The sequence below is a fragment of the Oncorhynchus gorbuscha genome, linkage group LG07, assembly GCF_021184085.1.
Source record: "Oncorhynchus gorbuscha isolate QuinsamMale2020 ecotype Even-year linkage group LG07, OgorEven_v1.0, whole genome shotgun sequence".
Taxonomy (NCBI): Eukaryota; Metazoa; Chordata; class Actinopteri; order Salmoniformes; family Salmonidae; genus Oncorhynchus; species Oncorhynchus gorbuscha.
Genome location: NC_060179.1, coordinates 33,276,403 through 33,297,747, shown reverse-complemented (window position 1 = coordinate 33,297,747; position 21,345 = coordinate 33,276,403). Strand labels below are relative to the sequence as shown.

Here is a 21,345-nt window from a genome sequence, read left to right as displayed (position 1 = left end):
GGACTGTTTCGTTTGTTCCGTTTTGTTATTTTGTTCTAGTGTTCAGTATAATTAAAAGATCATGAACACGTACCACGCTGCACCTTGGTCCTCTCCTTCTTCCACCAACGATAACCGTTACAGAACTACCCACCACCAAAGGACCAAACAGCGTGGTAAGGAGTCAGGTAGGAGACCTGAGCCAACTCCCCGTGCTTACCGGGTAGGGCGTCGTACTGGTCTAGGCACCGGGCTATGCGGTGGAGCGCACGGTGTCTCCGGTGCACGTTCACAGCCCGGTACATTACTTCGCAGCTCCTCGAATCGGCCGGTCTAGAGTGAGCATCAAGCCAGGAGGGATGAAGCCGGCTCAGCGCATCTAGTCTCCAGTGGGTCTCCTCAGCCTGGGTTATCCTGCGCCAGCTCTGCGCACTGTCTCCAGTGCATTTGCACAGCCCAATGCGTCCTGTGCCTGTGCCTGCGCCCCGCACGTGCAGGGCCAAAGTCACCATCCAGCCAGGACGGGTTGTGCAGGCCCTTAGTTCGAGACCTCCAGTGCGCCTCCACGGCCCGGTCTATCCTGTGCCTCCTCCGAGGACCAGGCTGTCTCTCCATCTCCTCCCTCCAGGTTCTGCCGCCAGTCAGGAGCCGCCCGTCAGTCAGGAGCCGCCAGAGCCGCCCGTCAGTCAGGAGCCGCCAGAGCCGCCCGTCAGTCAGGAGCCGCCAGAGCCGCCCGTCAGTCAGGAGCCGCCAGAGTCTCCCGTCTATTCGGGGCCCACTGAAAGGGTCCCCAGTCTGGGGTCGGCAGCGAGGGTCGCCGCTCCAAACGTGCCACCTAAGTGGGCCCAGACTAAGGTGGAGTGGGGTCCAAGTCCCACGCCAGAGCCGCCACCGCGGACAGATGCCCACCCAGACCCTTCCCTATGGGTTTAACTTTGGGGGGGGTACCGTCACGTCCTGACCTTAGTTCCTTTTTTTATGTCTCTATTTTAGGTTGGTCAAGGTGTGAGTTGGGGTGGGCATTCTACGTTTTGTTCTATGTTTGTATTTCTATTCGTTTGGCCTGGTATGGTTACCAATCAGAGGCAGCTGTCAATCGTTGTCTCTGATTGAGAACCATACTTTGTTTTCTGTCTCTGTCTCGGTACCAGACAGGACTGTTTAGTTTATTCCGTTTTGTTATTTTTGTTCTAGTGTTCAGTGTAATTAAAAGATCATGAACACGTACCACGCTGCACCTTGGTCCTCTCCTTCTTCCACCAACGACCACCGTTACAGGTATTGTCATGCTGAAACAGGAAAGGGCCTTCCCCAAACTGTTGCCACAAAGTTGGAAGCACAGAATTGTCTAGAATGACATTGTATGCTGTAGCGGTAAGATTTCCCATCAATGGAACTAAGGGGCCTAGCCCGAACCATGAAAAACAGCCCCAGACCATTATTCTACCTCCAACAAACTTTAGAGTTGGCACTATGCATTGGGGTAGCGTTCTCCTGGCATTCTCCAAACCCAGATTTGTCCGTTGGACTGCACGCTGAAAGCCAATGTTTGTCAATGGAGATTGCATGGCTGTGTGCTCGATTTTATACACCTGTCAGCAACGGGTGTGGCTGAAATAGCCAAATCCACTCTATTGAAGGGGTGTCCACATACTTTTGTATATATAGTGTATCTATTTTAGGGTTTATATTTCTCCCCATTTCCACATGTCAAGAGGCATGATTTCTTTGACCTGAGGAATAATCAAATCAAACCGTATGAAAGAGGTCACGTTTCAGAATAATGAATGTACGGTGATAAATCAGAGCAGCTATAACTTATAAAGACACATGAATGATATAGATCACCTTTCCAGCCCCTCGAAGGCAGGGCCACCTACTACTACAGTTTTTAATCACGTGACCCAACAAAAGTGCTCTTCGAAATTCAAACACAAAAAGAGGTGACTTAAAATAATTGATTTCCCCGCTTTTATGCGAGCCATTAGAATAACCACGATCACAATTATGCTTTAGTGAAATCCAATACTTCAGAGACCGATGGGAAAGCTAACCTTCATTTCTAATGGGATCTGCAACCTCGGCTAGAATATCTGGATTTTTATGGACCGCAAACAGAAGACAAATACAGTCTTGGGCTGCGTCTCAATAATATCTCCTTTTCGCCTTTTCCACATTTTGTTACGTGACAGCCTTATTCTAAAATGTATTAAATAAATATAAATCCTCAGCAATCTACACACAATAACCCATAATGACAAAGCAAAAATATTTTTTTTAGGCAATTTTTCAAATTTAATACAAATAAAAAAACAAATACCTTATTTACAAAAGTATTCAAACCCTTTGCTATGAGATTTGAAATTGAGCTCAGGTGTTTCCATTGATCATCCTTGAGATGTTTCTACAACTTGGAGTCCACATTCAATTGATTGGTCATGATTTGGAAGGACACACACTTGTCTATATAAGGTCCCCAAGTTGACAGTGCCTGTCAGAGCAAAAACCAAGCCATGAGGTCAAAGGAATTGTCCTTAGAGTTCCCAAGACAGGATTGTGTCGAGGCATAGATCTGGGGAAGGGTACTAAAACATTTCTGCAGCAAATAAGGTCCTCAAGAACACAGTGGCCTCCATCATTCTTAAACGGAAGAGGTTATGAACCACCAAGACTCTTCCTAGAGCTGTCCGCCCAGCCAAACTGAGTAATCCGGGGAGAAGGGCCTTGGTCAGGGAGGTGACCAAGATCCCGATGGTCACTCTGACAGAGCTCTAGAGTTCCTCTGTGGAGATGGGAGCACCCTCCAGAAGGACAACCATCTCTGCAGCACTCTACCAATCAGGCCTTTATGCTAGAGTGGCCAGACGGAAGCCACTTCTCTGTAAAAGGCACATGACAGCTCACTTGGGAGTTTGCCAAAAGGCTCCTAAAGACTCTGAACATGAGAAACAAGATGTTATGATCTGATGAAATGAAGATTCAACTCTTTGGCCTGAATGCCAAGAGTCACATCTGGAGGAAACCTTGCACCATCCCTTTGGTGAAGCATGGTGGTGGCAGCATCATGCTGTGGAGATGTTTTTCAGCGGCAGGGACTGCGAGACTAGTCAGAATCAAGGCAAAGATGCAGAGATCCTTGATGAAAACAGTGGCTTCGGGATTTTGAATGTCATTGAGTGGCTCAGTCAGACTCCGGACTTGAACCCGATCTAACATCTCTGGAGAGACCTGATAATAGCTGTGCAGCAACGCTCCCCATCCAACTTGACAGAGCTTGAGAGGATCTGCAGAGAAGAATGGAAGAAACTCCCCAAATACAGGTGTGCCAAGCTTGTAGTGTCATATCCAAGAAGACTTAAGGCTGTAATTGCTGCCAAAGGTGCTTCAACAAAGTACTGAGTAAAGGGTCTGAATACTTACGCAAATGTGACATTTACATTTGGGATTCTTAATAAATTAGCAAACATTTCTAAAAACCTGTTTTTGCTTTATTATTATGGGGCATTGTGTGTAGATTGATAATCAATTTTAGAATAAGGCTGTAACCGAACAAAATGTGGAAAAAGTCAAGGGGTCTGAATACTTTCCGAAGGCTCTGTATCCCTCCTCATTGAGCCGTATCCCTCCTCAGCCTAACCACGTACCGTTTTCTGGGGAGAGCTTGTCGTAGGCGTCCTCGTAGATGTAGTTCCGTCTGATGGTGACGATGATCCCGTCCAGAAACGGCCCGTCTCCCTGTACGTCCCGCTTGTCCGCGTAGATCAATCTCTGGAAGATCTTCGCCACAGGGACAGACAGAGATAATATGGCAAGCAGTTTTAATGACAGACTACCTACAGCCAGCCAGGTATTAAAGGACCTCTATTGACTACACGACTACATCCATTAGAAATAGTCCAACAATAAAAGGCAATTTTATTTAAAACTAATTTAACTGAGGTGAAAATAAATAATCAGTCATACATATTACATATTACACAAGGGTTTTGGTTTTCTAACAAGTATACATACGCTTTCAAATATGTTGGCACCCTTGCACTTTATAATGGAGTGCAATGGAGCAGAATGTTCTGTTTTTTCTTCTAAAAAATGATTGAATGCTATTTTTACCGTGTAGGCACCGGCAACTTACCACAGGTGAGAAATTACACAGTAAATGAGAATCTTCGCCTCCGACCAAATTCATTCGTATTTTGAATAAATTAGTCCAGGTCATCTTTTCTTTTTTTTTACATCCATTTAATTATTTATTTGTTATTCTTCTTGGTCCTTTGCAGATGTAAATCATACAAATACATGTGAAAACTCCAAAAGCTTTTTCCTTTTCAACTTATTTTAGAAGAAAGTGTGAATCATGCAAGGGTGCCAATATATTTGCACGCATCTATATGGAGCGATATGCAGAGATGAGATGTACCTTGACTCGTTCCTCAAAGGGCACGACGAAGGGCAGCTCAGTCAGGATGGCCAAGTGTCTCTCCTCAGAAACAGACAGCTGTGGAGGCTCCATCCCCACTAGAATAGAATAGAACATGTGTTTGTCCTGTAAGGGAACTTCTTCAACAGAAATACAGTACAACAACAATGTTTAAACTGCTCTACAACAGTCAATCTGTCTGTCTTCTACCCATTAATCTATTTATCTATTCATTTATCCATCCCTCCATCAATTAACCCATCTAACCACACTATCCTACCATTCATCGATCTGATCCTCCATCTAGGTATCTATCCATCCGGCTCTAATTCATCCATCCATCAATCTATAAATGCCCAATGCAGCGCCATGAAGCGTTTCCATGACGACATAGTGTGTGGATAGATGCTGAGACAGCACCGTGTGGTAAATGTTTAACCAGCCTGCACGGAGCCCAGGGGTTCCTTTACCAGAACCTAAACCCAAACTCCTTCCCTGCAGTCTCCCAGAAAACCCAGACACTTCTTTATGGAAGAGGTTAAACCCAGATAACACCCAGACCCATTTTTGCACAGTTAGCCCCCCCATCCTACCTGCCTGCTACCTTACTCCCTCCCCAACTGCTAACCCGCTAGGCCCTCTCCCCACCCAGCTGACTGTTTACAGGCAGCCCGTCAGAGTGCTCAATCCTGCCTCAACCCCTCTCTCACTAACACACACTTTTAATTAACTCAACGGTGAGCTGCCCGTCCACCTGACTGGCCGTTTCCATTAAGCAGACGTTTGTTTTGTATTCAACTCGGCGTTCGTAACCGTTTAGAACCCAAAACTGCCACAACAGCAGAGTTAAACCACCATCCCCCCCCTTCCCCTTCATTGTCCCCGTTCGAGCGCAATTATTCTGCTCAATTAGTCAATCCTATCTGCATTTCGGCCATCAGGTTTCCATCGGTGAGGAGAAATATGGCCCGGGGGTGGTCAATACGTTAGCCATTCATCACCCGAGGGCCTGTCCATTTAAGGAAATGAAAAAAGGGAAGACAAACATACAGCCAGATGTGTCTGAGCTCATCAGGACTCTCAGGCTAATTTAATTGATCCTGTATCGGGGCTGGCTGGAGTGGCATTAGGCAGATCATACACGCATTGTTATCCGTTTGTTTTCACACCTGCCCGCTGCCGGAGGCCCTTTGATGCAGCTCTAAATTAAACAACATATGATCTTGGTTGTCTCGCTCTCGGCCCATTGCCATCCCTGGCTCTTAGCTAAGGCATCGGGAGTGACTCGAAGGAAAATAACATACCTGAGATTACACCTGAGCTGACCTAAGAGCTTCATTTACCAGAGATGGCACAGTGTTCCCTGTACCCCAATTATGGTGCGGCAACTAGGGTGTTCCATTGCACTTCTAAAATCTGTGACGACAATAAGTGGTCGGTTCACGTATAGCTGGAACTAGGGTTGTCACACTAGTTCCAAGTATCATAGAGTCTGCTTCCTGTTTCCTTTTTTTTTTGCCATGGAAAATCGTGTTATCGTGATACTGGTATCGTGAACAAACCTAACTGGGACTACTTTTTCTTGTGGGATCTATATTGTGTCGTACCATCCAGTGTGGACTGCAGGGGCCCGATGCGTCCCATCCTCCGCGTCCTCCACACGTGTCTGGCCGAGGGGACGTACAGCTGGGTCACCTGGAGAGGGAAGAGCAGGGCTCCAGTCAGCGTGCCTGTGCTAACAACATCCTACATAGGAAATAACGTGGGTCTAACACAATGGCCTAACAGTATGCCACAGGGACTATGTTTAATGCTCACTCCAGTATTTACAGTATGCATTGCATGTATTACGGTGTATTGTTGTAGTGTATTTTGTATGCTGGCCTCACAAAATTAATGCCCCATGTACATGGACAATAAAGTGATCGTAAATGTATCCATGTACATTTACGCAGATACTTCTCAAAAGGCAGGTCAGTGGCACAGTTTGTGAAAACATAGCATGCATCTCCGCCGTAGATGTCACAAAGTTGTTTATCAATTATAATTACATGTAATGCCATGAGCTCGAAGTTGTGTTCCTGACCACTGTAATGCAGTCATAACGGTGGATTGATAAATGAAGCGTTATTGAGTAAACCAGATGAATGATTTGCCTGATAACCTCATTAAGGGTAACAATCTAAGGGCTGAGAGCACGGTTACCCACGGTTACCTTATCTGCTCTGATGTTGACCTCTTCAGAGAGCCAATGACCTGCCGGACAGAAGGGACGTCTGATGTCACGAGCCTTCACCATCTTCACCAAGTTAGTGATCACCTGTGAAACGCAGAACAATAAACAATCAAAATAAAAGGTCACACACTGGACTCTCAAGAGAACATGCCACTCACTCTCTTCGTAGAATATAAAAACTCATTTTTAAAAATTGCTTAAACGGTTTCGGCTGTAATACGTAAGTCATGGTGAAACAAATTGCATGACACCAAACGCCACACAAGTGATAAAGATGTCAATTTAACCATGTCATTTTCAGGTCCTGTGTGGCTCGGTCAGTGGAGCATGGTACTTGCAACGCCAGGGTTGTGGGTTCGATTCCCCATGGGGGAGCAGTACGAAAAATGTATGCACTCACTACTTTATGTCGTTCTGGATTAGAGCGTCTGCTTAAATGACTTAAAAGTACAAAAAGTTAAAGATACGTGATATACGGACGTCATTTTAAAGCATACATCCTTTCATTTGTTAACAAACAAATTTATTTGGGTGGAGGCTCGACAATAAGATGCTTCCTCTTAAAAAAGCAATTTGCGAGCTGAGCCATTAGAGTGGTATTTAACGATAGTATAAAAGAGAAATGGTGGGGGGGGGGGGGTCGTCCCTCCACATCCAGCACCAGGGTTAATTATGGGCTAGTCTGTCCAGTCTGCTGACATCAGCCGCGGGACGGAGGGCCCTTGATAAACTGTGGCAACTCCGCGTTGTTCTGTGAGATAGGGTCAGGGTTGAGACTTGTTGCGATAGCCATTGTCTTACTGTGCAGTAGAGGGTGAAACAAGAGTGAATATTCATTCCTGTCCTTGTTAATAACAAAAATATGGTCTGTCTTGTACTGTCCTAATCATTTTTTTGTACCGTCCAGTCCGGTCCAGTGAAAAACATGCCATTTTGCATCCCATCCCATGTCTTACTCTGTGCAGCCTTTGGATAGGAGTGTTAGATAGAAGTTGATCATCACTTTCGTCAGCTGTGTAGGTCATATTTGTGGAGTTCAGATGATTAGCGGAGAGAAGACTCCACTGTAGCGACTGAACTTGTCACATCTATATTGATCATTTCCAAAATCTTATTCCACAGTCATTACCGGCACTAGCTGGGAGTATTCAGACACATAATTACCCTGAAACAATCTTCAATACAATAATCAGGCAACATCGTTTGAATGGAAGGGTTTTTTTTAAACGCACAGCGTTTTTCCATACAGGACGCAATCAATCTCGGGCCGTCATCAGCGACGACCAGAGTCGGTATTCTCGGTAATAACGGGGAGTGCAAAACGATGTTCGCGCCGCCGGCGATGGGTTAGGAGAGAGACTTACCCCCCGACTCTGAGGAATGAATAAGCATTCCTTAATTAGCACATCGGGTTAAGTGCACGACTTAATGGGCTTTCCCAAACTCTGCGGTGACATCTCTCTCCAAACATGGCCAAGAAGAGAAGTTCCATTAGCAATATTAATATAAGCTTAGTTGATCATTTTCATTCAATTAACTTCTTTCAATTAAATAGATAGCTCGACAATGGGGGTGATAAAAGATGGGCGAAGGACGGCTGATGACTCGAACCAAACATTAGCGTGTTAAGGGGTCAGCGGGCGTTAAAGCGACTGTAAATCCAGACCCCCCCCCCGTTCAATTTGGAAAATGCATTTCCACTGCTCTCCCACTTCTTTAATGGGTCGTTTTAGCTGACGGGAGGTGTTTGCTCGCCTTGAACTGTTATGAAATTCTTGCCGCATTCGTACACCGCCACCACCTCTGCTGAAAGAAAGTGCTCATTTTCGAGTCCCTCTCTCAGACTCGCAGCCAGAGTCGCTTAATTACTGTTGCAGGGAAAGTAAGTGGGAGAGGAGAAGGATAGAGGGGGGCAAGGACGAGAGTGAGAGTGAGTGAGTGAGCGAGGGAGAGAGAAATAATTAACCTAATGTTGTCATCTGCCTCATTTCCTTTCAGTAAACAGCCAATGAACGTCCTCACTCAGCCAAGTCTAGCCACGCATACTCGTTTTCTCCTAACTGACCCAATTTGGGTTTCAATGGTTGCTGATAAACACATTTTTGTTATTTACAATTATGTTTGCTATGAGAGCAACAGAAGTCAAAGAAGACCCTTTAAAAGATACATACAACATGCAACCATTTTCAAAATCTGCCACAGGTGCCCCAGAGTGAGGACAGACGCCAGTTGGGACTCGGGAAGCATTTTGTTTTTTTTAGAATGGAATCCCATTTTCCTTATTTGGTATATATTTAGACAGTTGGATATAAAAGGGGAGACTGAGAAGGGAGGAGAGGCAGAACTCCGGACATGCAGACTAGAGTTGTGCCGGTGTTACACACTAAAGCCACACTCACAGTTTCTACATGCTTTGAATCAGATTTGAGGCCATTGTCATGCTAGGGCGATAGGTGCTGGGGGGGTAATCACCTTGAAGAGCTGAACCCAGCGTTTCTGCTCGGCCTGGATGCGCTGCTGCACCTCTGTGTTGGTTTTGACCCCCACGCTGCGGAAGGCGGCCATGTACTCCTCGCGGTGCTCCGTCTTGGTCTCGGGGTAGGCCAGCTTGATGATGCCCAGACACGCGTCCCTCAGCAACTGAGACAGGTTCACCAGCTCGGACAATGTGAACGGCATCATGGTGGTATTGCTGTGGCCTGAGAAGGGGGTGGACAGAAGGAATGGACGGTTGTTCAATGTTACTCAGCCATTGAACACAGTACAAGGCAACATTTTCCTATCGCCAAGACACCTGCACTGTAAGCGAAATGATCATTTTGCAGCGCGATTTACACTTTTCTTTGACAATTTCCGTGAGGAAGATCTCTAGTTAAACCAGGGATTTAGTAAACAACGTGATACACATGCCACACGCAACGCAGTCGTGAGGTACTGTATCAGAGCTCATGTTATTCAGAAGGTTGCCAGCATAGCTGTCTTTGCGAGGAGAAAATATCGCCCTACATATCTTCCCCACTGAATATCAAGCAAGGTGAAGGATGTTGTGCAGTGTAGTGTAAAGAATGTGTGAAACTATCCATCTGGATACATATAGGTTTGTTTCTAGAAGCATTTCAATTCAAAGTAAAACAAAATGTCAGCTTCACACCGATTCAAAACAAGAGGCAGGTGATTTTGAGACTTGGTTTGCGTCCTTAATGGCACCCTACATACCCTGGTCAGAAGTAGTGCATAGGGAATCAGTTGCCATTTGGGATGCCACCTGGAGACCAGTGTTTGGAGGAAGCAGCGTTTCCTCTATATTAATTTAGCAGCGGCGCGGCGCCACTGGTAAATTGTTGCCACCACTTCCAAAAATATGATAATTTGGGGGGATTTTTAAATGTTTTCAGAGTAAACCCTAAACGATTAAAACCAGATATAAAGTATGTAGCAAAGATAATGGAGCTGTTTTTATGTTTTAACAAGATAATCTTTCAGAACTGGCCAAACAATCACCAGAATAAAAAGTAGACAGTCAGGAGAATACGTTTTAAATAATTCATAGCATAAGGCTCCCATTGATTTTGTTATAATGTTTGAGTCACTGAGATAGCATAAAAACATGGCAAAATGTGTAGATGTTCTGAAGTTTTTCACTCTGCCCTATGACGAAATGTGTAGACGTTCTGAAGTTTTTCACTCTGCCCTATGACGAAATGTGTAGATGTGCTGAAGTTCTTCACTCCGCCCTATGACGAAATGTGTAGATGTGCTGAAGTTCTTCACTCTGCCCTATGACGAAATGTGTAGATGTGCTGAAGTTCTTCACTCTGCCCTATGACGAAATGTGTAGATGTGCTGAAGATTTTCACTCCGCCCTATGACGAAATGTGTAGATGTGCTGAAGTTCTTCACTCTGCCCTATGACGAAATGTGTAGATGTGCTGAAGTTTTTCACTCCGCCCTATGACGAAATGTGTAGAATAACAGAAAACTCTTTAAAACAGAACAATGTAATCTCTGGGGCCAAGATGAGAGCCTCTAAACCGTTAAGTCGGAGACGGTGCTGTTGGACCCACATTCGCCCCCTGTAACTGTAGCTCAGTTGGTAGAGCATGGCGCTTGTAACGCCAGGGTAGTGGGTTTGATCCCCGGGACCACCCATACGTAGAATGTATGCACACATGACTGTAAGTCGCTTTGGATAAAAGCGTCTGCTAAATGGCATATATTATTATTTATATTAACCACGCTAACTTTGCCACCACGGCCCCAAAAAAACAGGAAACACAGAGGGAGTGGCCTACCATGGCCCTCCATAGGGTAGCCAAAGAACTCGCTGTCGTGCACGGAGATGAGCGAGTGGCTGAAGAGGGAACTGAAGAGATAGAAGAGGGGAATGATGCGATTGGAGTCTTCTAGGGACATGGGAGACCCCCGCGAAATGACCTGCAACAGCGGAACCATGGACCTGGGAGGAGAGAAGTAGAGAGAGACCCACTATATTGACCTGTTTATTTATGTCAATAAAGCACGTTGAAGTGACTTACAGACGCCGAGAACCATTCGAGGACCGTCACTTTGTTCAGGGTCGCATATTTATATCAAGTGTCTCAAAGCAGGAGTTCTGATTTAGGATCAGTTTGCCCTTTTAGACCACAATGAATTAGATTACATGGACAGGGGGAGGAGACCTGATCAAAGATCAGCACTCCTGTTCTGAGATGCTTGATACATACAGCCCCTGACCGACATTCAAATCAACTCACCCCGTGATCATTTTGGTGGTCATGGACTGTATCAGGTGCCAGAGATGTCTCAGGAAACGTGCATTAAACGCTAAACTGTACAGAAGCCTGGAGGGGACAAAATAGAAAGACAAAGTAAACAAACATTTACAAAATATCTATAAAGATGCATGTCTCAAAGATATGGGACAACAGAGTTGACACAATTTGTACGTCTGAACATATACATTGCTCTCTGCCTCGATGCCCTCTAAGTCAGATATCGTTAACATTGCCCAAGTAACCAGAGGACACACATAAAGAGGGAAAAATATCAAATAAAAGCTGTTGAACAGCAGCATAGCGTATCCCGCAGGAATTTTCTTTCTTTGCCCTTCTTCTCCCTCTTTAGTCCCCTCTCTCCCTTTTCCGAAACGAAAAAAAGATTAAACGACCCATTAAGCTTTATTTAGGCGAGGCACCTTCCATTAGTAAACTAGTTGCTGGCAAGGAGGAGATCGGCCCAGGGTCATAAACAGGCCCTCTGGCTTCCTGGAGGAGCCCCATTTAACTTAATGGCCACGGGGGGACACAATAGAGGGGGGGGCATGGCCCTCACAATGACCCCAGAGCGCAAGCATGCTTCCACACTCTCCCTGAATTACATGATAACACAGAGGAGGGAAGGAGGAAGGGAATGAGCCACTGGCTGCGTCCCAATGGCAACCGATTCCCTCGTGTCGGCCTCCTATGGGCCCTGGTCAAAAGTAGTGCACTATGTAGGGAACAGGGTGCCATTTGAGACGCAGGCACTGGGCCCTCATCCCGACACCCCGGCCGGCCGGTCTAACTAAACGGCCTATGTCACCTGGGTGTGAAGCTGCTCTTTGTTCAAAGTGTGTGTACCCTCATTTAAATCACTCCGGCTAGATTGTGTGTCCTTCACACCGAAGATTAATGTCAGGTAACATTAATGCCGTAATTAAGATGAAAACTAAATAAATGCTCCTTGCATATAATGGACCTCTGTCTAAGGGGCAAAGGTATTGTCACCTATAAGGATGCCTGCCACTTAACAAGCTATTGCCTTCTATTCACATTATGAGAGGTAAAAGATTGACAGAACAGAGAGAGGGAGACCGGGAGGTGGATGGAATCTCACGTGAACACACGTTGGTGTCGGCCTCCAATCTCTCAATGTACGTCCCAAATGTCACCCTATTCCCTATGGGCTCTGGTCAAAAGTAGTGCACTACAAAGGGAATAGGGTGCCATTTGGGACAAACAATACCTCGGCTACCATTGCGCAGCGGAGAATATCTGACAATTAAAATGAGCCTTCGTAGTGGGGGGGTGAGTGACACCTCTTACTATGTTTGAGAAATAGTTTCTGCCGTGCCCCTCCCATCTGTCAGTACAAGAGAGGAGGGGAGCCGGGTATAGCATAGTGCTCTGGGCCTTTACAGTGCGCGGGCGGGTGTTTGATTGAAATGGGAAACAAAGCACTAAAATGCTGACTGACAGCCTGATATACGGCCTGCTAGAAACCAGAGCTCCATTTCAATCACGGAATGAAGGCACTAATACACAAAGTCACAGGCATCAAAAGGGGTCATGAGTGTGTGTGTGTGTGTGTGTGTGTGTGTGTGTGTGTGTGTGTGTGTGTGTGTGTGTGTGTGTGTGTGTGTGTGTGTGTGTGTGTGTGTGTGTGTGTGTGTGTGTGTGTGTGTGTGTGTGTGTGTGTGTGTGTGTGTGTGTGTGTCCCCATAAAAATGACCTTGATGGACAAAACACAGATTATTTTAATTTGACATAATGCAAGAATGTACGTATGTTCGCAGAAAAAGAGAAAACTAGGAAAAACAAAAGAGGAAGGGCTCGATTCAATCCGTAGCGCTGAAGAGCTGCGCTACAGCGCAATATACATTTTAAGGCAATGTTCCCAGGTTGGTGGAGAATGCATTCACGGCAAACGCTACATATGTCAGCCCAAACTGAAATTAAGCGAATCACGCTACAGTACGGATTGAATCGAGCTAAAATTGTCATTTGCTTCAAATTCTGCTTTATTTATGTAAAACTAGCTTAGGCCTAATTCATAAGGGCCTGAGAGTCAGTGCCAGTGGCAGAAAGACTTTGTTCTCATTGCCCGAGTGTCAATATCTCATGTAAACTCCACAATCACAGCATGCGCACAAAAACAAATGAAGGACAGAGACTTGCTAACACTTACAGTTGTCAGGGACCATCAGTTAGTGACAGAGTGCCACCACAGGGGCTAAACAACAATCAAAGTAAAATTACACCAAATACCTAACACTAAACCGTGAAAAGTGAAAATACACCCATTTAGCCTACCAACCATAAAGACAAAGATTATAGCAACAAAAAACAAACCTAATCTAAAAAAAATTGTAACATCTTTTTTTTTCAATCTTACAGAACATTCAGGCCTGAATTGAAAAGCCTTAAATTTAAAGATTATATCTCAAATCTCACAGAACATACAGGGCCTGAATCGAGCTCTTATGAACAGAAGAAAGCAAGAAAGGAGGTAAGAGCATTTTGACAAGATACACATTTATTCGAGGCATTGCGCTGGGCTGGCCGTCGGGCGGGAGGCAGGAGGGCCGGCTAGGCAGACTAGCTCTTTTTCAAACGCAGTAAATCAGCCCTGGGATGCGATTTGCTCCCCTAAGCCTCTTGTAAAGCTATCCCGTCTACTTGGTCACTAATTAATCTTCCTCAGTGAGCTAATTATTTTGCACAGATATCCGATAATGACGGAGGACGAGAGGCAGGATTTATGGTAAAAGCGTTTGGACCAAAGGAAGCTGTAAAAAATGATAGAAAATACTTAGGGAGGAGGATTCTATGTCTATTCCACCAAATGATTTGGTCAGCAAATCAACGCATCTTCTCTGGTCGAGTTTTGGGGGGGATTTTGTGTTTTGTGCGAGTTTGAAAGATGTCTGAATCAGGTTTCGCATGAGATCGGACAGGGTCCTATTCCTTTTTTGCAATTTAGAACGTTTTGCAACGAAAACTTGGCTTTTCTCACTGGACAAAGTCAGGTAGACCCTCCTCGTTCTGGCCTGTTTGCTTCCGTTTGGTTTCTAGTTGATACGACCCAGGTAACACTCTCTTGCCCTAAACACCCTGTAAAGGTGAAAGCAACGCATCAGTAATGACAATACGCTGGGATACACATTCACTCTCTCATCCCCACACAGTACAGACAGGTCGTGTCTTCCATTGGCTCTACTAACCATTAACCAGAAGGGTTGAGAGACCACGCAGGGTGTGCCGTAAAGCCCCAGGAAGGTGGCCCCCTCGTTCAGCCACAACAGCGACCATCTCCCCGTCTCACATCCACATCCTGCCCGAATGCAATCAACCCAAAATCAGCCATCCCAGGAGTAATTACCCTAATCGAGGAGTGACAGCTTCTGAGCCTCCCTGACCTCCCGAGTGCTTCCTACGCCGGTTGAATACGCCAATAACGGCTGAGCTTCTTCCTCGTTATTCACATTAGTTGCTTACAACACGGAAACGCTGATTCATCACCAGTTTCATGATGAAGTTAAAAATTACAATTAAAACGGGGGAAAAATATATACAAAGACAAAATATGGGGAAAATTCACTACAATCGCAGCGAGAGGACGGTTCTCAAAACGACTTCAGGGGAGGATTCAAACAAAACATAAGCGGATATTCTAGCCCTGTAAAGACATGGAACACCTTTAGGTGTGTGAATCCCAAATGGCACCCTATTCCCCTTATGGTGCAATAATTTTGCACTAGCGGTGCACTACATAGGGAATAGGGTACCATTTGGGACAAAAAAAACAACGTAACTGGATCCGATGTAGAACACGGACCTGACTTTGGGCACCATCATGCGGTGCTGCACCATGAGTGTGTGGCAGATGGAGGCCATCATGGTGAAGACCTCCTCGCTGGCCGAGTCCCTCCACACCAGGTTGAGCAGCGCGTTCGTCTGCTGCTTTGTGTCCAGCTTGTGGACGCACTCCTCCGTGATCAGCTGCACCGATATCCGATAACTGTCGTCCTGCAACCATCGAGTTCACACGCAATAGGTGAGGGAGTTGTTGCAGTAAGTAGGCTATAGCTGGGCCTGAATTCATAAAGCGTCAGTGGGATCTGGGATCAGTTTTCCCATTTCAATCAATCAATTAATAAGATCGTATGGCCAGTGGCAGACCTAATCCCAGATCAGCACGCCTACGCTTACACGCTTTATGAATACGGCCCAGGGTGTTTATCGTGAAGTGCCTAGGGGTAGTGTCGATAGGGCTATGGTCTGCTTGTAGTGTGTGCAATACCTGTGGTTAGATGTAAGCCGTTTTCATTAGAAAACGTTGCCTGTAAAGTAACTGGGCATTCTGAACGATACGCATTACGTGTGACCTGCAGTGTGCCATTCCTGAATTTTGGTGTTACCCGTATTAACACATTAGTGGTGTGTGTGTGTGTGTGTGTGTTAGCTAGCAACCTGTGTGGACAGAGCCTGGGTGTTGGTGTCCTCCTCGTCCTCAGAGTCACTGATGACCTCCGGCCTGCTGGTGCTCTCTGACACGGGGAGGAGAGGCAGGAGGGCCTGCAGAGCTCGCAGGTACAGCTGGAGGCCCTCCTCTGACAATGAACCTGCGCACACAGACAACATTACAACCCCTCTCCCTATCACTATAGATGTATTTTTTTCAGGGCCATTCCCTCCAACTCCATGTGTCAATGTGCCTGCACACGAGAGTACAATTCCCCACAAGCTGGACACTAAGCTTGTGTCCCAAATGGCACCCTATTGTTGCTCCCGAGTAGCGCAGCGGTCTAAGGCCACTGCATCTCAGTGCAAGAAGCGTCACCACAGTCCCTGGTTCGAATCCGGGCTGTATCACATCCGGCCGTGATTGGGAGTCCCATAGGGCGGCACACAACTGGCCCAGCGTCGTCCGGGTTTGACCGTCATTGTAAATAAGATTTTGTTCTTAACTGACTTACCTAGTTAAATAAAGGTTCAATAAAAAAAATGTACATCTACATAGTGCAGTACATTTCACCAGAGCCCTATGGGAATAGAAGTACCGTTTTGGACGCAGACACTTACCCAGGCAGGTCTCCCCGACCGAGAGGACAAAGTAGAAGAGCCACGGCGCACGTTTCAGCGCCGCTGCGGAGGAGACTACGGTGGCCTGCAGGGAGCCCAGGAAGGCCTCGAAGGGGAAGTGGAGGCGCGGATCGGACAGCGCCGGAATAAAGAAATGAAAGATCTGCTCCGTGAAAGGCGCCGAGGTGAACTCTTCAGTGAAGGCCGCAAACACAAACTGCCTGTGGAACCAAAGAGAAAGAGGGAGAGAAATGTCACTACACAAATGCCTGGAGAAGAGCTGTATACATTGCCCACATTGTAGAATGGGAAAGTTGGTTTTAAATGTTCACTACATGATAATGACATTAGATTAAGCCAATTGATCACAAATCAATATTTACTAATATGTTAATAAATAAATAAACATATGAACTGTCTCGATGATTTATTTTCTCCTCATTTTTACATTCTGTCGTAAAGAGCACATGGAGCATTCTGTCGTAAAGAGCACATGGAGCATTCTGTCGTAAAGAGCACATGGAACATTCTGTCGTAAAGAGCACATGGAACATTCTGTCGTAAAGAGCAGACTGAACATTCTGGTGTAAAGAGCACACGGAACATGGAAAGGGTTGAAAAGTAACAGGGTTGACCATAACAGGGTTGACGATATCACCTTAAATTAGCCATGAATCCCCTTGTGACGGGGGGGAATGGAAGCTTATTGTGTGCAACAGGAAGGGGCAATTGAATGCAAGCTTCACAAAAAAGTTTAAATTGTTCAAACATTTCTAGCCTGTCTATCTATGGGTAACAGAGTTGACGTGTTACACTCAACACGCTCAGTACCAGAACATTTCCATTAAAAGTAGAACGAGCTCAACTGCTAACACTATGACTTGACTATTAGATGTTCAATATTTCTTAAGATTTAAAAAATAATAATAATAATAATTTGAAGGAATAGTTTCATCATCTTAAAACGAGGGTTCAGTTTAAGTAACAGGGTTGACCTTAAAATGAGACAGGTTTTTTTTTATACCTTAAAATGAATCACTAATCACATGGAATTAATAACAATCTTCAGAAAGATAGGAAGGATCCTAGAAGTCACAGAAGGTGAGCACTTTAACAAGTCTTTATTTTTATTTGTTTTTTTAAATGTATTGAATTTTCCATTTCTACATAAAATATCAAATGGCCACAAAAGGGACTCATTTCATGGAATGAGCCGTATACAGGACACAACAGCGAAATGCTTAACAACAAACTCTTCCTCAACAACACAGTGTTCAAATACTAGGTCAGATATCAAAAATATGAAAATCTATTTACAACAGAAAATTATGTTCACAATGTTTATACAATCCCATACAAATGTCAGCAGTCAACTTGAAGATTGAGCACTTTCAGTACAGAGCCAAAAGTGAGTTTCTAAAGAAAGGTGATCCTTTAAACTCATTAGGCTACCCAAACAAGGACAATAGAGTTTGACTGATAGAGTGGGTGTCTCCTTTCAGCTCTGAGTGCCCCAATATTGTCTTGTCAAACAGAGCTGTTTTGACCCGAGTAACTCTCACATCTGGTGGTCCTGGTCAGATAATTAGCTGTTGGAGTGAGTGTGTACCCAAGTTTCTCAAACCCTGTCCCCTGCTATTCTTCAAAAAGAAAAGAATGCCCCCCCCCTCGTTTGTCATTAAGAATGTTTATAATTGAGAGCAAATAGTCGATATTCTGTACTCAGACTCTGGGTCAGTTTTATTGCTCGTTGTAAACAGGTTGGTGAATCAATTACAGTGTCCCCGCCGACTCGAAGGACAAACAAATGCCCCAAGTTTACATTATCGGTTTACTGGACAATTTTAACAGCATACGCCACAGACAAAGGCATTCCGCTCCTAGCCCCTCACTCTGCTCTTTCCCACGTGCTCAGCAGTCGCTGATGCAGGGATGCTTTGTGTGCGAGGGGGATTTCATGTGTTGAAGGTTCAACTTTGAGAGGGTCCGACTTCAGGATACTCTGTGTGTGTGTGTGTTCTAGTTAACTTCAGCTTCAGTTCATTTGTGTGTGCGCTTGACTGTTCTGGTGTGACTGTTGTGGTTTTACAGACGCTACTCCTGCTGTTATACTTGGAGTAGGGTAAAGTTACCCATAGACGGTGATCTTGGGTCAGTTTAGCATTTTTCCCAATAAAAGAGAAAACTCAACAGACCGATTGTCGTTCTGTACATTCAGGGGCCGCACATTCACCGTTTTCCTGCTTGCCTTCGGCGCAGTGTGCTACAGGGACCACCCGCCTGGTGGACAACTGACAGCTGTCAATTTCACCCATTTCTACATGTAGAATTGGTTTGAAAGTGTATAGGGCCTGTACTCTGTTCAGAGGTAAGTACTCTCGGTCGGGAGACAATCGGCAATCCTACTGGTCTGTCCGTGCCTTAATGATTACGGTTAGGATTGATTGGAAGAGGGGAAGCTGATCCTAGATCTGTACCTAGGGGAGACCTCAACATACCTTGCGCCTGTAGTGCAGGAGGAGTAGGTAAAGTGCAGGGGCTTCAGCGTGTGCTCCAGCAGTGTGCTTGCCAAGGGGATAGCGTGTGCACCATAGGGAGCATCGCTGTACTCCAGACTGGAAGGAAGCTTGTGATTCACTAGAATATAAAGTGACCTGTAGTATCCTGTGTGAGTGAGTGAGTGAGTGAGTGAGTGAGTGAGTGAGTGAGTGAGTGAGTGAGTGAGTGAGTGAGTGAGTGAGTGAGTGAGTGAGTGAGTGAGTGAGTGAGTGAGTGAGTGAGTGAGTGAGTGAGTGAGTGAGAGATTGAGAGAGAGAGAGAGAGAGAGAGATGCAAGTGGTCAAATTCAATGGGGCTTGAAAGTGAGCATTAACAACAAACAAAAAACGTATTTTGCACTGTAACAGCAGTGAAACCATCAGGACACTTACCTTTCTGTACCATATAGTGCAAAATCTGCTCGATTAACGACGCTACACAATTCATGTCTTCAAGGACAGGAAGATAAGTTCTCTCTGAAGAAAAGATCTCCAGCATCCTCATGGGGACGGCAACATTCAAACTGTCATCCTTGCAGGTCTGCAGAAGTCTAGGAAAGATGGAGAAACACTGTTATAGGGGTGTAATAACGCCATGTTTCATTGTTCAATGCATTCATGGCGGTAGGGTGAAGTTGCCCATAGAAGCTGATCTTGATTAGATTAATTAGGATCCCCATCAGCCGACGCCAATGGCAACAGCTAGTCTTACTGGGGTCTGACACATAATGAAAAAGACATTACAGACATAAGACTTTACAATTTGCATACATAAAACTAATACATGTAGTGTGTGTGTGTGTGTGCACATCTATCAATTACACATGCATGTCAGTACATACACACAACAAATAGGTCATATGGGGGAGAGGCGTTGTGCCATGAGGGGTTGCTGTTTTTTGAAAGCAGGTTTGCTGTTCCCTTTCCCTTATAAGATGGAAGGGAGTTCCATGCACTCAAGGCTCTGTATAATACTGTACATTTCCTTGAATTTGTTCTGGACCTGGGGACTCGAAAAGACCCCAGGTGGCATGTCTGTTGGGGTAAGAGTGTGGGTCAGTGCTGTCTGTAATTTGAATATGCAAACAATTTGGTATTTCCTGTAACATTCATGTTTCTTATAAAAACAAGAAGTGACGCAGTCAGTCTTTCCTCAGCTCTTAGCCAAGAAAGACTGTCATTTATAGTATTAATACGAGCCCTCTGATTACAATGAAGAGCAAGACGTGCCGCTCTATTCTGGGTCACCTGCAGCTTAACTAGGTCTTTCTTTGCAGCGCTTGACCATATGACTGGACAATAATCAAGATAAGATAAATCTAGAGACTGCAGAACTTGCTTTATGGAGTGTGGTGTCAAAAAAGCGGCGCATCTCTTTATTACGGACAGATATCTCAGCATCCTTGCAACCATTGAATCTATGTGTTTTGGCCATGACAGTTCACAATCTAAGGTAACACCGAGTAATTTAGTCCCCTCAACTTGTTCAACAGCCATACCATTCTTGGATATTGGGTCAGTTTAACATTTCTTCCCCACTAATGGTTAAGGTTAGCATTGGAGGAGGGGAAGTTGATCCAAGATCTATACCTAGGGGAGACTTCCCCCCAGAACGCATTCCTGAAGAATAGGTGTAGGCCCCATTACCTGCAGCAGGAGCCCAGGACCCTCTTGATCTGAAACACACACGTCTGTCTCTCGGGCCCTGCTAGCAGCTTCAAAAACTGCCCATTGTGTTTCACTAGGTTCTGACAAATCCATATCTACAGAGACACAGACAGAGATGTTGCGTCAGGTTCCCACACGCAAGACATCACGTTTTACACAAGTTTTGAATTAGTTGTAACAACACTTCCAAAAAAAAATTGTTCCTCACCAATCTCCGTGAATCCTCACTCTGTCTGTAGAAAAAAAGGAGTTGCCTCGTTAGGAGACTGAGACTGGCAGCGTCGGACATTGGCGGTCCACCTTCTGACTGTGCCTGGCAGACGCAGCGGTCAAAGTTGCCCCTCTGGATGGCATACTGGAAAAAAGCAGAGTCAAAGTTCATTGACAGTTATAGGGATGATCACTTGATAGTGTACACAATGAAGTATCTATCCACATTGCCATCAGCAATACGAGGCTGTGGAAATGGGATTGCTGGCAAGATAAGTGAGAGTGGAAGGGTATGGCATAGACACCCAAGAATGAGCTAGTTCATGTTAGTAGACATACTTGCTGTTTTCGGTCATGGTATCCTCGTATATAGGACTGAATGACAATAGCGTTCTTCAATCTTCGTCTTTCATCCTTATTGAAGTTGAAAAACAGAGTAAATAAATACACAGTGAA

The 21,345-nt window shown here is 45.2% G+C and overlaps 1 protein-coding gene across 2 annotated transcripts in view; it reads right to left on the bottom strand.

The window, feature by feature from the left end:
- The window catches only part of ube3c (ubiquitin protein ligase E3C), a 44,403-nt gene that overhangs the window by 21,771 nt on the left and 1,287 nt on the right, over window positions 1-21,345 (bottom strand). For both annotated transcript variants that reach the window (XM_046356238.1, XM_046356240.1), the window contains exons 4-18: window positions 21,229-21,303; window positions 20,888-21,034; window positions 20,659-20,774; window positions 19,405-19,562; window positions 18,973-19,138; window positions 16,475-16,695; window positions 15,863-16,014; window positions 15,228-15,418; window positions 11,387-11,473; window positions 10,925-11,088; window positions 9,105-9,331; window positions 6,612-6,716; window positions 6,004-6,091; window positions 4,397-4,494; window positions 3,624-3,756 (exon numbers count right to left, since the gene is read on the bottom strand). In XM_046356238.1, the coding sequence (XP_046212194.1) occupies window positions 3,624-3,756; window positions 4,397-4,494; window positions 6,004-6,091; window positions 6,612-6,716; window positions 9,105-9,331; window positions 10,925-11,088; window positions 11,387-11,473; window positions 15,228-15,418; window positions 15,863-16,014; window positions 16,475-16,695; window positions 18,973-19,138; window positions 19,405-19,562; window positions 20,659-20,774; window positions 20,888-21,034; window positions 21,229-21,303 (2,128 nt within the window). The remainder of the gene's footprint in view (window positions 1-3,623; window positions 3,757-4,396; window positions 4,495-6,003; window positions 6,092-6,611; window positions 6,717-9,104; window positions 9,332-10,924; window positions 11,089-11,386; window positions 11,474-15,227; window positions 15,419-15,862; window positions 16,015-16,474; window positions 16,696-18,972; window positions 19,139-19,404; window positions 19,563-20,658; window positions 20,775-20,887; window positions 21,035-21,228; window positions 21,304-21,345) is intronic.